At 48.9% G+C, this 14,049-nt stretch overlaps 1 protein-coding gene across 1 annotated transcript; it reads right to left on the reverse strand.

The window, feature by feature from the left end:
- Positions 1–1,305: 1,305 nt before the first annotated feature.
- EFHC1 (EF-hand domain containing 1) lies at positions 1,306–10,386 on the reverse strand (the record flags this gene model as incomplete). Its single annotated transcript, XM_027672655.1, has 4 exons — positions 10,129–10,386; positions 5,141–5,362; positions 3,190–3,477; positions 1,306–1,507 (listed from the first exon to the last, which is right to left on the reverse strand). Coding segments are annotated over exons 1-4 (913 nt in total), but the record flags the coding sequence as incomplete, so codon positions are not given.
- Between the last annotated feature and the right edge of the window lie 3,663 nt (positions 10,387–14,049).

The following is a 14,049-nucleotide window of genomic DNA, read 5'->3' on the forward strand; positions in this document are numbered from 1 at the left end:
ATCTGAATCTTCTTTTGATGCCAAGAAAACAAACTGCTCACACTGAGATGCTCAAGAGTTCCCCAAGGTCCAGCTCCTCAACAGGCAGCTCAGTAGCCACCAAGGCTAAACTGGCAGTAAATTGGAAGGTCTGGTCCAGCTTACATCCACACAGCAAAACTGCCTGTTCCACTCAAAAAAGGTGGAACATATCCAAAATAGTATCTGGATACAATCCTGGCCTGTGCTAACCCATAGTTGATGGCCAGGAGATGTTTGGTTGATAGCTGGCCAGAGATAACACGCAGAACTTGGGTTGTATCCCAGCCCTGGTTTATTTTCTAGTATGGATATAGCCCATAGGGTTCCTTACATTGTTGCTACATGAAGAGAAGATCCAGAGGACCAGGGAAGCCAGTGTTAGTCGGCTGTGTGCACAGGGAGATCAGAGCAAGTGGCAGTTTTGTTTGTCTGAAATTGCCTGCTCTGGCACCTGGCATCAGTGTTTTGGGGGAAGAGAGAAGTGGATGCAGCACAACCATGTGTAATAGAACTGCATCTGGATGCTAAATTCCAGAGGCAGGTGGCTTATCTCATCCCAACAGAAAGCAGGATAGTAATCAATAATCTAGAGCACAGGCTCTGCAATCTAAAAAGGAGCTGGCAAGAGTTTACAAGGCACAAAGCCCAGAAAAAACATAAAAGGTTTTGTTTCTCACTAAAGCCAAGAAAGGAGCAAATCTGGAGTCTCTTCAGCAGACTGAAGTGTTTTAGAATGAGGGAGGTTGCAGACTTGGGTTTCAATGGCATGTATAGTCTGTAATCACAGAATCATCTAAGCTGGAAAAAAACTCTTAGATCATGGAGTCCAACCTTTGACCAACCTTGACTTTGTCAACTAGATCATGGCACTAAGTGCCACATCCTTGTTTCTTGAACACTTCCAGGGATGGTGACTCCACTACTTCCCTGGGCAGCCCCTTTCAACATTTAACAGCCCTTCCAATGAAGAAAATATTCCTGATGTCCAACCTGAACCTCCCCTGGCACAGCTTGAGGCCATTTCCTCTCATCCTGTCCCTTGTTCCCTGGGAGCAGAGCCCGACCCCTCTCTGGCTCTACCCTTCTGTCAGGGAGTTGCAGAGGGTAAGAAGGACCCCCTGAGCCTCCTTTTCTCCAGGCTGAGCCACCCCAGCTCCCTCAGCCGCTCCTGGTGCTCCAGCCCCTTCCCCAGCTCCTTTCCCTTCCCTGGACACGCTCCAGCCCTTCAATGTCTTTCCTGAAGTGAGGGGCCCAGAACTGGACACAGGACTGGAGGTGCCTTACGAGTGCTCTGTGGGTAATCCCACAGTATGTGGGTAATCCCCAGCTCTCTCACCTTTGTGTCGTAGGTCAGGAACTGCCAGAGGGGGTCGGGACCTGCTGGCACGACGGGCTTTTGCACAGGCGTCCGGCGCTGTTCTATGTAAGGATCCGAAACCAATTGCTCTGGAGGGTTCAGTACAATTCCCTGGCTCTCCATGAACACCTAGGAAGGTCATCTGAGGTGTTAATGTGCCGTGAGTTCTGAAGGTAAGAGGTGGCTAGAGATTATGGATGGACAGAGGTGAGGGAGGTCAGAATACTGCAAGCTCATTCCTCACTCTACTGCAATAGCAAGTACATTAGATAACAAAGATATTTGTTTAAGCTACTTCTTAGCTTTGCTTACCCTTTAATTAATCAGAGTAGTCCTGTCCTCAACATCCTAACTCAGATTTCACTGGAGCACAGTTTTCCTTGGCCTTAGGGCTTTAAATAGAGGATAACTGCCAGTTGGTCTCTTTTATGTAAATGAAAAAGGTTAAATCGGTGTTAAACACAGATGTAGTCAGCCTGAATTTGCAAGAGACTTAGGGCTGTGTCAGACAGTGGAAGTTAGTGTTACCCACACTAGGCCCACCAAGACCTTCCAGGCATGAGGATATGCGTCAGTGGCAGCTTCATTCCATCTTTCAGGAGTACTTTTCCCACAGAAAGAGTGCAATCTGCTTGTTTATGAAGGGTTTTCTTGCTTACCTTGGATGCATGAACAAACTCTAGGGTGTTACTTGTGTACTCGCATCACTCACTCAAAACAACCTCTGAAGTCAATGGACTTGTTCCCTTTTTGGCCTTGGGAAGTGGCCCATGAAAATATTCAGCCCAGGAAACACCCATGCAAACTTCTCCAAGGGGGATGTGGGATCCCCCCGAAGACTCACAAGGCAGGCTCACACTTTCAAACTCACTATTTTCCGGTCTGGAGGGTGCAGGTTAATGATAAATAGACTTGTGGCCTGGAGATGTAGACCCAGGTAAGCTCATTCCACGTTTTTCATCAATATTAACATGAGGACCAGCTCTTCATTTGATGTGAACTGACTTTAACAGTCCTCCAGTTTCAGCACAGCTGGCCTCACAGCCACATATACACCAATTATTACATATGTTTGGGAACATTCCTGGGTATTGAGGCCAACTGGCAAGGAAAAGCCTGGATCTAAACTCTCACAGCTTCCAGAACAGGTTGACTGCACGTAACTCATCTATTGGGAATGGTCCCTGGAGTGTTCTAACTCCTGGCCTGGAAGAGTAGTAGCTGAGCAGGACTGAGATTATCCTGGGGACAATCTAACAGGATACCAGTGTACTGGTAATTGTTATAACTTGTCATTGGATCATTATTATCTCATTTACTGGCATAGAAATAGCCAGAAATAGAAAAGCAGGCAGTGAGTAAGCTTTTAGAAAGGTCAGTTCACACCACGATTCCCAACCCACGGATCATGGCTTGGCTGAGGATGAGTGCAGGGTTATTGATTTTATTCCCTTTCCCTGCCCTTAACAGAGGAATATTAAATCAGAAAAGAGTTAGGATCCCTAATTTCCTTCTCATGTATGCACAATGTTTCTGCACCCAGAGATGAGCCTGGAATTTGTACTGCAAGGAGAAGTCCTGAGGACAAGGGATGGATTCCCAGCAGTCCTGGGGCTAAAGTACCAAGCAGTTCACATGCCCTCAGCAAATATCATATCTTGAACTCTGCATTGGCCTGAAGAAAGAAATCTACACAAAAAGCAAAATGAAAGATTGTGAGCTACAGATGCAAGCTGCTGGACTCTAACAGGTCTGTCCACCTGTAATTCCCAGGATTCTTTCTGTCAGTGTTCTCTGTACCAGCAACCCACCTTGGTGAAGGAGTCGCAGTCGACTAAGCGGTACGTCCTGCCGTACATGGTGATGTTCGTGGCCAGGTTCAGGTCCTTCCAGTGGTAATAATCCCCCTGGTCATTCTTGGGCACCCGGTGGCGTCTCATAAGTTTGCCTTGAATGAGCCCAGAGTTCTTCACCACAGGCTCTATGACACACATGCTGTCGTCTTCCAGGTAGTAGTAGATGCCCACTTGGCGGATCCGGTAATGCTCCTCTGCAGAGGTAAGAACCTCTTCCTTGAAATAGGCATCAAACTTCAAAACCTGCCCAAGGGACAACATAACAGAGGGAGAGGGAAAGAAACAATTTGAACACCATGATTAGTCTATGAAGAGCGATAATTTATTTTTAATTTGCTCTGGCAGTGCAAAGTTACTGGATTGTGTTCTACAAAATCATCAAACACAACTGAGGCCAAATCTGTGAGTGATGGCAGAGGCACCATGAGAGCTTTTATCAAGACCTGCCTTTGACAAATTTGACATGCATGGGACAGGTGTAAAAATACAACCTTTTCCCTACTCCTCCTTAATCACATGCTTATTTCACCTCCTGCCAGGTGCTTGGCTGTTGACCATAATTTACTGACATACCTGACTCTTTATTTCTCAGCTTTACAGCCCCTGATTTAGGGAAGCTAACAAGAGATTTTAATAAAGAGTTCAGCCACAGCTGAGGATTTTAAAATCTGCATGGCTCATCATTTCAAGGCCAGGTTGGATGGGGCTCTGAGCAACCTGGTCTAGTGGAAGGTGTCCCTGCCCATGTTAGGAGCATAGGAACAAGAGAATCTTTAAGTCCCTTCCAACCCAAACTATTCCATGATTGTGAAGTCACATCTATTCAACACTGACAGCAAAACCTGATCTATGCTGGGGAAGCAAGGAAATTAATCAGCCAGTCCCTGTGCTTGGCAGAAGTAGGAGGAATATTCTCTCCAAGATCATTCAGTGCCCCTAAGAGGATGTAGGTGGCCAGTCAGGCCTTGCATACCCAGGCTACATCAGCACAGAGGCCTGGATAATGAAGGGATGATAAAGCAAGTTCCTACCAGTCAGCAAAGTGCCCCACAAGGGACCAGGATGCCCCCAGCAGCACTGGGGCCCCTGATGCTCCTCTGGCTCAAAGGAAGGGGCAGAGAACGATCTGACAGAATAAACAGCAACGTCTGCATCTGAAGGAACAGCCTCAGTAATTAACACAGTACATCTGTTCCCCAGCCTGTCTCACAGACGGGCTGAGGGTTGGCTGGCTCCAGACTGCTCTCCCAGCCCTGGCAGTGTGTGGAGCCCTGCACGTGCCGAGCTCCGGGAGCCTTGCACGGAGCTCTGCAGCCACTGCTCTGTCCGTGGCTGCCAATTGCAGGATGGGACACTGGAGCATTTTAAATCAAGGGTCAGCTCAGGACTGCCCTGAGTAGACACAGAGCCACCTCCTAGTCCAATATGATCACCAAGATGTAACTCAGGAAGTACTAATGGGGCAGCACAGGCTGAGACACGCTGTGATGACCAACACAAGCATAAATAGATAGACCACAGTCAGACTATCAGAGTCCCCACTGCAGACTGACGTTTCCAGTTAAAGCCCAGTTACAATCTCAATACAGTTTTGGAAACACAAAAAGCCAAAGCTGTGGCTTACAGAGCAACAGTTATAAACTGGAGCTTTTCAGAGTTAATCAAACCTCTTTTCCAACCCTGCTGGAAATGCTGGAGTATAACTTGCAGGGAATGTCTTACATCGTTTACGTATTATAATCCTCCTCCCAAGCAAAGAAAGCCTCTTTCAGTCTGGGGTTCAGCTGTCTCTGACTAAGGGCTATGGCATCTGAAAACTGCTGCACACAGTGTTGTGAACCCTGGAGCCGAGTGTTTGTGTCTCCGAATTTGGCCAGTGATATTCCTGGAATAAGCTTCTTTATACCTGTTTGTCAAAAGCCACGTATGACGGCATGAAGGGTGGAGGTGGAGACTTCTTGGCTGGCCCGTAGGTCAGGGTGGGTCCCTTTGTGCATAAATCATCCAGCTGATCTTGAGAAAGCAGATTTGGGAAGATCGTCTGCCCGCCAACCCCCTCCCTTGGCAGCTGGGAAAAGGCATATCCATTTCTGAAGCCCAGTGTGTGGGACCGATGAAAAGATGTTCTCTGTGGAAAGAAATCCAGCTGTCAAAATACTGCATGAACTGAGTAGATACAGCTACTGAAAGCACAGAAAACCAATCTCTCTCCCCTACCCCCAGCATTTTATTATAAACTACTGCAGCAGCTATTTAAAATCAAATTTTACACTTAGACCAAGGAGGCTGAAAAAACAGTAAGTGGCTGGATGTACAAAGTATGAGAGCGGATTCAAATCCTAACACTGTAACAGATTCCCCAAGAACTGAAATCAATGAATTTCCCTATTGCCACCATACTCAGTGCCTAGAATGGGGTGTCAGCACTTTATGTGGTATTGATCTCACAAACCTTTTGTTCCCTACCCTGTTTTTCAGCAGTATAGGCATCATGGGACCTCAGTTACTGCCTTATGGTGCTCCCTTGACTGTTGTGCACCCTCTGTGTATTCTGTTGTTATTTATTTTGTTAACCCTCTCCTGGGCATGATACAGGATTTTCTTTGCTGGGCTAAATCTTGGTGTGTCGTGCTCACAGAACTGCAATTATGAAACCTACTAGTTGTTTTGTCACCTCTCTCCACAGTCACAGAATCACAGAACAGCTTGGCTTGGAAGAGACTTTTAAAGGTCATCTAGTCCAACCCCCTGCCATGGGCAGGGACACCTTCCACTAGACCCAGGTTGCTCCAAGCCCCGTCCAACCTGGCCTTTAACTTCCAGGGATAGCACAGCCACAGCTTCTCTGGGCAACCTGTGTCAGTGTTTTACCACCCTCACTGCAAAAAACTTCCTTACATCTAATCTAAATTGACTCTCTTTTAGTTTAAAATCATCATCCCTTGTCCTAGTGGTACAGGCCCTACTAAAAAGCTTGTCCTTATCTGTCTTGTAGACCCTTTAGGCACTGGAAGGGGCTCTAAGGTCTCCATGGAGCCTTCTCCTCTCCAGGTGAACACCCCCAGCTCTCGCAACCTGTCTCTAGAGCAGAGGGGCTCCAGCCCTCGGAGCAACTCTGTGGCTTCCTCTGGATTCTCTCCAGCAGCTCCAAGTCCTTCTGCTGCTGTTCCCCAGGGCTGGAGGCAGCTCTGCAGGTGGGGTCTCACCTGAGGGGGTAGAGGGGCAGAATATCCCCTCCCTGCTGCCCACACTATGGGATGAGCCCAGGACACGGGGGGTTTCTGGGCTGGGAGTGCCCATGGCCGGGGCATGTCCAGCCTCTCATCCACCAGAACCCAAACTCCTCCCCAGACTCAATCAGAGCCGTGAGTAGGACTTGATCTCTGTCAGCCAGTCCTGCTCTTCACTACTGAAGAGTAGGTTCAGACCTGAGTGCCATCAAGCCATTCCACTTGCTGTAGAATTCACCACACCTGGTACATCACCTGCACTCCTGAAAGCCTGGCTGGTCCCACTGGGCTTTCAACACTTCATGCTCCAGAGAAAGCAGGAGAAATTATGAGTCTTTGACAATAAAAGCCCTTGACTGTTGCCAAATAAAACAGGGTTGTATGCATTTCTAGTGCTGAAAGAACAAGTTTCAGCTCCTTTTCCAGCCCCAGACTTGCACTCAGTCCAACCTCAGGCATGTGAAACACTTCTTCTCCACCCCCTACCTCGCCCCTCATGGTTAAGCCTCTAATCTTATTTATACCTTCAAGGTCCCACTTGAATTTCACATAATTCCTTGTTTTCTCTTTAAACTGCTACTACAGATCTTGCAATGGAGAGAGCAGTGAGGAAAACAGGTTCGGGTGAAAATAAGAGTTGACTAAAGACACGTTAGCACAACATCTTACAAACTGCCACAGAACTGCCATTTCCTTCTGTTAAATACATCCAAAGGGAAAGCTGTGGGGAAAATATTCAAGGAAAACCAGGAAGTTTGTCTTTTATTTGAGTAATATCAGTGTTTGCCAGAAGTGCACAGGCTTTTAAGGGCCCACAGTTGCCTAAAAAAACCACCTCATAGAGACACTAGGCTCCTGGAGTGGATAAGCTCTCCCAAGTGAGCCTTGGATGCCAGATAACATCTCACAGGATCAGGTGACTAATGGAAATTTAAAAGGGAAAACCCAGAATGTAAACTCCTAATCCCAGTAGCTGCCAATCCCTATCTGAAGAAATTGCACTGAATTAAGTTCTACTTTTTGCCAAGTCTATAACACTTCACACAAACACCATTCTCTCTCCAAGTGTCCGTGTTTTCCTGTCCCATGAGCACTAAGCAATAACAACACCGTTTATTTGAACACAGAGGTTTCCTTCAACACCTCTCAGCATTCATTGGAAAACAAGTGCTGCGATGCCCATTTTAGAGACTGGAAAATTGTAGATTTCTGAGACGTTATAAATGATCTCAGGGAAATAGTATTATTATCTGATAATAATTCTGAGATGACCTTTATTACTGCATGGTTATTTGTTATGAGTAAATGACTCCACTAACTGTTGGAGAACTCAATTGTCAAAGATTGAGGCCGGGTTGGATGGACTTGGAGCAAGCTGGTCTATGGAAAATGTCCCTGCCCCTGGCAGGGGGTTGGAACTGGATGATATTTAAGGTCCCTTCCAACCCAAACCATTCCATGATTCTATGATAAGTAATTTTTACATATGAAGCTGAATGCAGCCAGGAATGTTTCCCTGTTAGAGATGCTCTCCAAGGAGCCTGTAAATCCTTGGTGTGCCCAAACCAGGCATGAAATAACCCCTTTTTGGACATTTTGTGGGATGTTTTCGTGCATCCGAGAAGTAAATGGGAGTACTCAGGGAGTATCAGTTCTCTCATCCCAAGAGGATGTTGGGAAGATTTGGGGTTATCAGGTCCTTAGTGTGTGGGTCACTGGGAATGTGGAAAAGGAGAGGTTGCCTCCTCATTTAGGTATCAAGTGCAGAGGATGAGGATGAGACTGATTATTCCAGGGAATCTGGGAGCACCTCCTTGGGATGATCCTGGAGGCTGTGGTGGTATCAGTTCTGTGGTGGGATACCAGTTCTCTCATCAGGTTATCAGGTTCCAGACCTGGACCACCAAAGATTCAGTTCTCCAGGCAATACCAGGAGAGCATTTTTGGAAGTATCAGATGTTTGGAGGAGGGAGTTTCAGGAGGGTGTTGACTGACCAGGAGACTGGTGACTTCAGGGCATATCTGTCCCTCTAAGCGGGGTGGGTGGATGCAGGACACAGTAATATTGGGATGATTTGAGAGATTAATTCCTAGAGGAGGACTGCTTGAAGTTTGGACAGTGTGTGTTCTCCTGGGTATTTCCAGATGAGTGGATATCAGGTGAATTTAAGGGTCCTGGTTCAGGGCAGTATCACAATGAGTTGAAGGTTCAAACACATTCCTTTGGGGAAAATGAGATGGTTCAGAGAAACAGCAGTTTTCCCGAGGGAATCAGGTTTCAAGACTGTAAAGTGAGTTTGGGGATTTCCCTTGGGGTATCACATGAACTGGCTGGAGAATTATTGGATGGATTCAGGGGGACTGGATTTCCATGGGACGAGTTTGCAGACAGCAGTTCTGCAGTTATGGAAAAAGCTTTTGGAATCTCAAATGAGGCTGGTGTGTGTGTGTGTCCCTCCCCAAAGCTATCAGAACAAATTCAGGGTTATAAGATGGGTACATGATGCAATGGATTCCTTGGGGACAAGATTAAAAGTACCAAGACCCCTGGAACACACTTGCAATTACAAGGGAGACTGGGAGAACTTAGGGAGTACCAGATCAGCTGTGAGTGGGGTCAGGAGACACCAGGTGGGTTCAGAGCATTCAGGTCCCCCAGAAGTGAGTTCAGCAGGGATCTGTGGGCTTTGGGAAACACCAAGTTCCTTGGGGAGAATTCAGTGGATATTAGGTCTGCTGGGGAGCATCAAATGAGGTTAGAGGGCACCAGGTTCCTTGAGAGTCACATCACAGGGTACCAGGGTCTGGTCAGTTTGAAGGGTACCATGTTCACAGGACATGGGTTCACACGACACCAAGTTGCCTCAGTGATATTTGGTGAATTCAGGGGGCACCAGGCCTTTCCAGGGAATTACAGGGTGGTCTGAGGAACAGGATGTTCCCTTGGCATGGGTTCAGGGGGTAACATATCCCCTCTACTCTGCTCTTGTGAGACCCCACCTGCAGTGCTGCATCCAGCTCTGGGGCCCCCAGCATAAGGAGGATGTGGAGCTGCTGGAGCAAGTCTAGAGGAGGCCACAGAGATGCTCCAAGGGCTGGAGCCTCTCTGCTTTGGAGACAGGCTGGGACAGCTGGGGGTGTTCACCTGGAGAAGTGCCTAAAGGGGCTCCAAGAGAGCTGGAGAGGGATTTTGGACAAGGGCTTGGAAGGATGGGACAAAGGGGAATGGCTTCCCACTGCCAGAGGGCAGGGTTAGATGGGATATTGGGAAGGAATTCTTGGCTGTAAGGGTGGTGAGGCCCTGGGGCAGGTTGTCCAGAGAAGCTGTGGCTGTTCCATCTCTGGAAGTGTCCAAGGCCAGGCTGAATGGGGCTTGGAGCAACCTGGGATAGTGGAAGGTGTCCCTGCCCATACCAGGGAGTTCGAACCAGATGACCTTTGAGGTCCCTTCCAACCCAAACCATTCCATGATTCCACGAATATTAGTTGACTTTAGGGGTACCAGGTCTCCGGGGGAATTAGAGGAGGGTCTGAGGCAGTACCACATTCCCAGGGGGTGTTTTCAGGGGCCATGAGGTCCCCCGACGAGTCTCTGGCGCCCCTGGTCGAGAGGAGTCCCTGGGACAGGGTTACGGCGGAGGGAACAGCGGGCGTGTGCGCTCACCGTGGGGTCCCTGACGGCACAGCCGGGGAGGAAGGGCAGACCAGGCGCCGGCCCCGGTCCCGGTCCCAGGGCCGGTACCGGTGCTGATCCCGGTCCCGATTCTGATTCCAGTCCGGGTCCTAGTCCCGGTCCTAATTCCGTTCCCGATCCCGGTCCCGGCCCTGATCCCGTTCCCATTCCCGGTCCCGGTCCCGCGCTCATGGCGGCGCTCCCGGCCCGGCCCCGCCGACGCGTCTCCACGGCAACCGCCGGAGCGCTCAGTGCGCATGCGCGGGCCCTTCCGCGCGCCTCACTCCGCGCCTGCGCAGTTAGCGCCACGGTCAGCGCGGCGGCCGTGTCAACGTTGCGGGGGGAGGTGGAGGGGCGGGACCCTCCTTACGCGGTACCGAGGGGGCGGTCGGTCCCCTGCAGTGTGGAAATAAGGACACAGAACGCGTGAATCCTCTTTTACTTGGGATTTCCCCCTCACCGCGTCCTCATAACCTCCTCACAGTCCCCTCACACCCCCTTCAAAGTCCACCCATAGCCCCTCATAGCCCCCTCACATCCCTTCTTATATCCCCCCAAAAGCCTCTCACATCCCCCTCGCAGCCCCCCACGGCCCCCTCAAAGCCCCTCACAGACCCCACAGCCCCTCATAGGTCCTATATCCCCTCACAGCCTCTCATAGGCCCTATATCCCATCACAGCCTCTCACAGCCCCTCATAGATCCCATATCCCCTCTCAGTCCCTCACAGCCTCTCACAGCCTCATAGCCCCTCACAGCCCCCTCACAGCCCCCTCACATTAAAATATCTTGGCCTCCAAAACGGGTGGTGGCATCCAGGCTACTTTTTGGGGAAGTTTTCTCTGCCCTGTGCAGTGCCCACGGTGAGGAGTAGCCATGGAGGGTCAAATCCATACCTAAAGTGCTTGAAACATTTTAACAGAAGGGGTTGTGCTGGTTTATTATGTATATAGTACGTATATGAGCTGTGAAATAGTGGGGGTTTAATATGTAGCACTGATATAATCCCTCTCTTTCAAACATGATTTTTATCTCTGAAGGAAGGGGCAAAAACAAGCATCAGGGAGACCAGCAAGGAAAAGGTGGTTGTGCAAAAGTCACTCCCAAATGCAAGAGAGAAAAAAGAGCTAAATCCATAACCATGGAAGAGTAAAGTTGCGTGTTGCCCAAAGAAGTTGTGGATTTCCCATCCCTGGAAGTGTTCAAGGTCAGGTTGGACGTGGCTTGGAGCAACCTGGTCTAGTGGAAAGTGTCCCTGCCCATGGCAGGGGGGTTGGAATGAGATGATCTTTAAGGTCACTTCCAACCCAAACCATTTTATGATTCTGTGATCCTCTGGGGAAAAAAAAAAAAAAAAAAAAAAAAAAGAGGTTTTTTTGTGTGTCTTTCCCTTGTTCTCTTTATCAGTAGTACACAAGATGAGCCAGGCTGCAATCCAAGGGCAGGCAGCAGATCGAGGGTTTTGTAAGCAGAAGTTAAGCGGGGAGAAATGCAGCCAGACCGTCTGTCTGAGCACGGTGTGGGAGAGAGAAGAAAGCCAGCCGGTGGGAGATAAAGAATGAGGCTGATGAGCTTAGAAAGGAAAATAATGGATTGGAGGCCAAGCAGGGCTGGAAGGGCTGGATCTGGAAGACAGCAAAGCTGCTGGTGTGACGGCTGACTCAGAGGCAGGTGATGGGACTGAGCATTTGCTCTGATTTTCTCATGCTGTGATATCCAGGCAGTGTTTAGCAAGGAGCAAGGCCTTGCTCAGAGAAGGAAACTTGCCTTCGTGTGCCAGGGATCATCCCTGAGGAGAGTGACATCAAGTTTGTGACAAGGCTGTGTGTCCCAGTGCCCCTGCACAGACTGTAATGATGATGGCCTTGGAGAGCTGGGGATGTTTAGCATGGAGAAGAGGCAGCTTCAGGGAGACCTTAGAGCCCCTTCCAGTGCCTAAATGGGCTCCAAGAGACCCAAAAAGGGATTATTTACAAGAGTATCTGGTGATAGGACAAGGGACAATGGTTTTAAACTGACAGAGGGCAAGTTTGAATAAGGTACTAAGAATAAATTCTTTACATGTGAGGGTGGTGAGGCTCTGGCACAGGTTGCCCAGAGAAGCTGTGGCTGCCCCATTCATGGAAGTGTTCCAGGCCAGGCTGGATGGAGCTTGGAGCAAGCTGGGATAGTGGAAGGTGTCCCTGCCCATGGCAGGGGCTTGTAACTAGATGAGCTCTAAGGTCTCTTCCAGCCCAAACCATTCTGTGATTCCATGAAAGGAAGCTTAAGGAAAACCATAGCAGAAGCTGGTATTTTCTTAGGAATAGTGACTGTAAAGCAGGAGAGAGTAGAAATGAGGAATAAAGAATTCAAGTGCAACTCAGAAGATCTGGATTCAGCTTTGACAACTTCTGCACAGACAAATCTGAATTACCAATGTTAAGATGGTAAGATGTTAGCTTCCTACATCCCCGCTGTCTACCCATGAAAGGGAAAAGGGATTCTTAATCGGGCTCTGCTTTCGTGGCACTGGAGGACACAGATGGAGACAACTCGCCCTCTGGTGGGTAAAAACATAACCATACAGAAGCCTTAGTCTGTGTGTTATATTAAGAAATCCTTAAACGTGTTGGTTAATAGAAGGAAAAATATAAGATTTTTAGAGGTTTTGAGAGCTGAAATTCACACAGGTGTACATCCTGGGGGATGAGGTATGAATGTGATCACACGTGATCCTCCTGGACAAGGCTGGTAAGTTGAGGACCTGGAGGGATGTGACAGAAAGGGATCACAAAATCAACAATTTTCCACTGCGATGGGAAAATCCCTAAAACCGGGATCCCTAAATCTGGGAAGTCAGCGTGCTGGGGTGTCTCTCTGAAGTGTGTGTAAAGAACTCAGGCAGTGTGGGGACTGGGCATGATGAATCAGAGCCATGTGTGCATCCGCAGGGCTGCGATCTCGGGATCATAGGAAGATGTGGTGGAATGGCTCCCATGACCTGAGTGTTGCAATGGAGGGATACAGACAGTCTTTTTAAGGGCAGGCCAAGAAGGTGAGGAGGGGGAGCTGCCCTTTGGTGAGACAACAGCTGGAGTGCATGGAGTTTTGCCTGGATGATGAGACAACAGAGCTTACAGGGAAGGATTAGAGATGACCAATATGGGTGACAGTGTAATGGGCAGCTGCCTCTTTGCAGGCCCTGGTCCTCATGGGGGACTTCAGCCAACCCTGATATCTGCTGGAAGGAAAATATAAGAGGGATGGAGCACCTCTCCTATGAGGAAAGGCTGAGAGAACAGGGATTGTTCAGCCTGGAGAAGACAAGGCTTTGGGGTGACCTAATTGCAGCCTTCCAGTACCTGAAGGGAACCTACAGGAAAGATGGAGATAAACTTTTTACAAGGGCCTGGAGTGACAGCACAAGGGGGAATGGATTCAAACTGACAGAAGGCAGGTTTAGATTGGATATTAGGAATAAATTCTTCCCTGTGGGGGTGGTGAGGCACTGGCACAGGTTGTCCAGGCAAGTTCTGGATCCCTGGAAACATTCAAGGTCAGGTTGGATGGAGCCCTGAGCAACCTCGTCTAGTGGAAGGTGTCCCTGCCCATGGCAGGGGGTTGGAACAAGGTGATCTTTAAGGTCCTTTCCAACTCAAACTATTCTATGATTCCATGATGAGCAATCCAGAAGGTTCCTGGAATGCGGTGCTGATAACTCCCTCATCCCAGTGATTGAGGAGCCAACGGGGAGAGGTGCTTTGCTGGACATCATACTCACCAACTAGGGTTTGCTGGGGATAAATCAAAGGCAGCCTTAGCTGCAGTAACCATGAGATGGTGGAGTTCAGGATCCTGAAGGGAGGGAGGAGCGTAAAAACCAAATTCACAGCTCTGGACTTCAGGAGAAGAATTTGGTCTCTGCTGAGAT

This window comes from Neopelma chrysocephalum, unplaced genomic scaffold, assembly GCF_003984885.1.
Source record: "Neopelma chrysocephalum unplaced genomic scaffold, ASM398488v2 Primary Assembly neopelma1_97517, whole genome shotgun sequence".
NCBI lineage: Eukaryota > Metazoa > Chordata > Aves > Passeriformes > Pipridae > Neopelma > Neopelma chrysocephalum.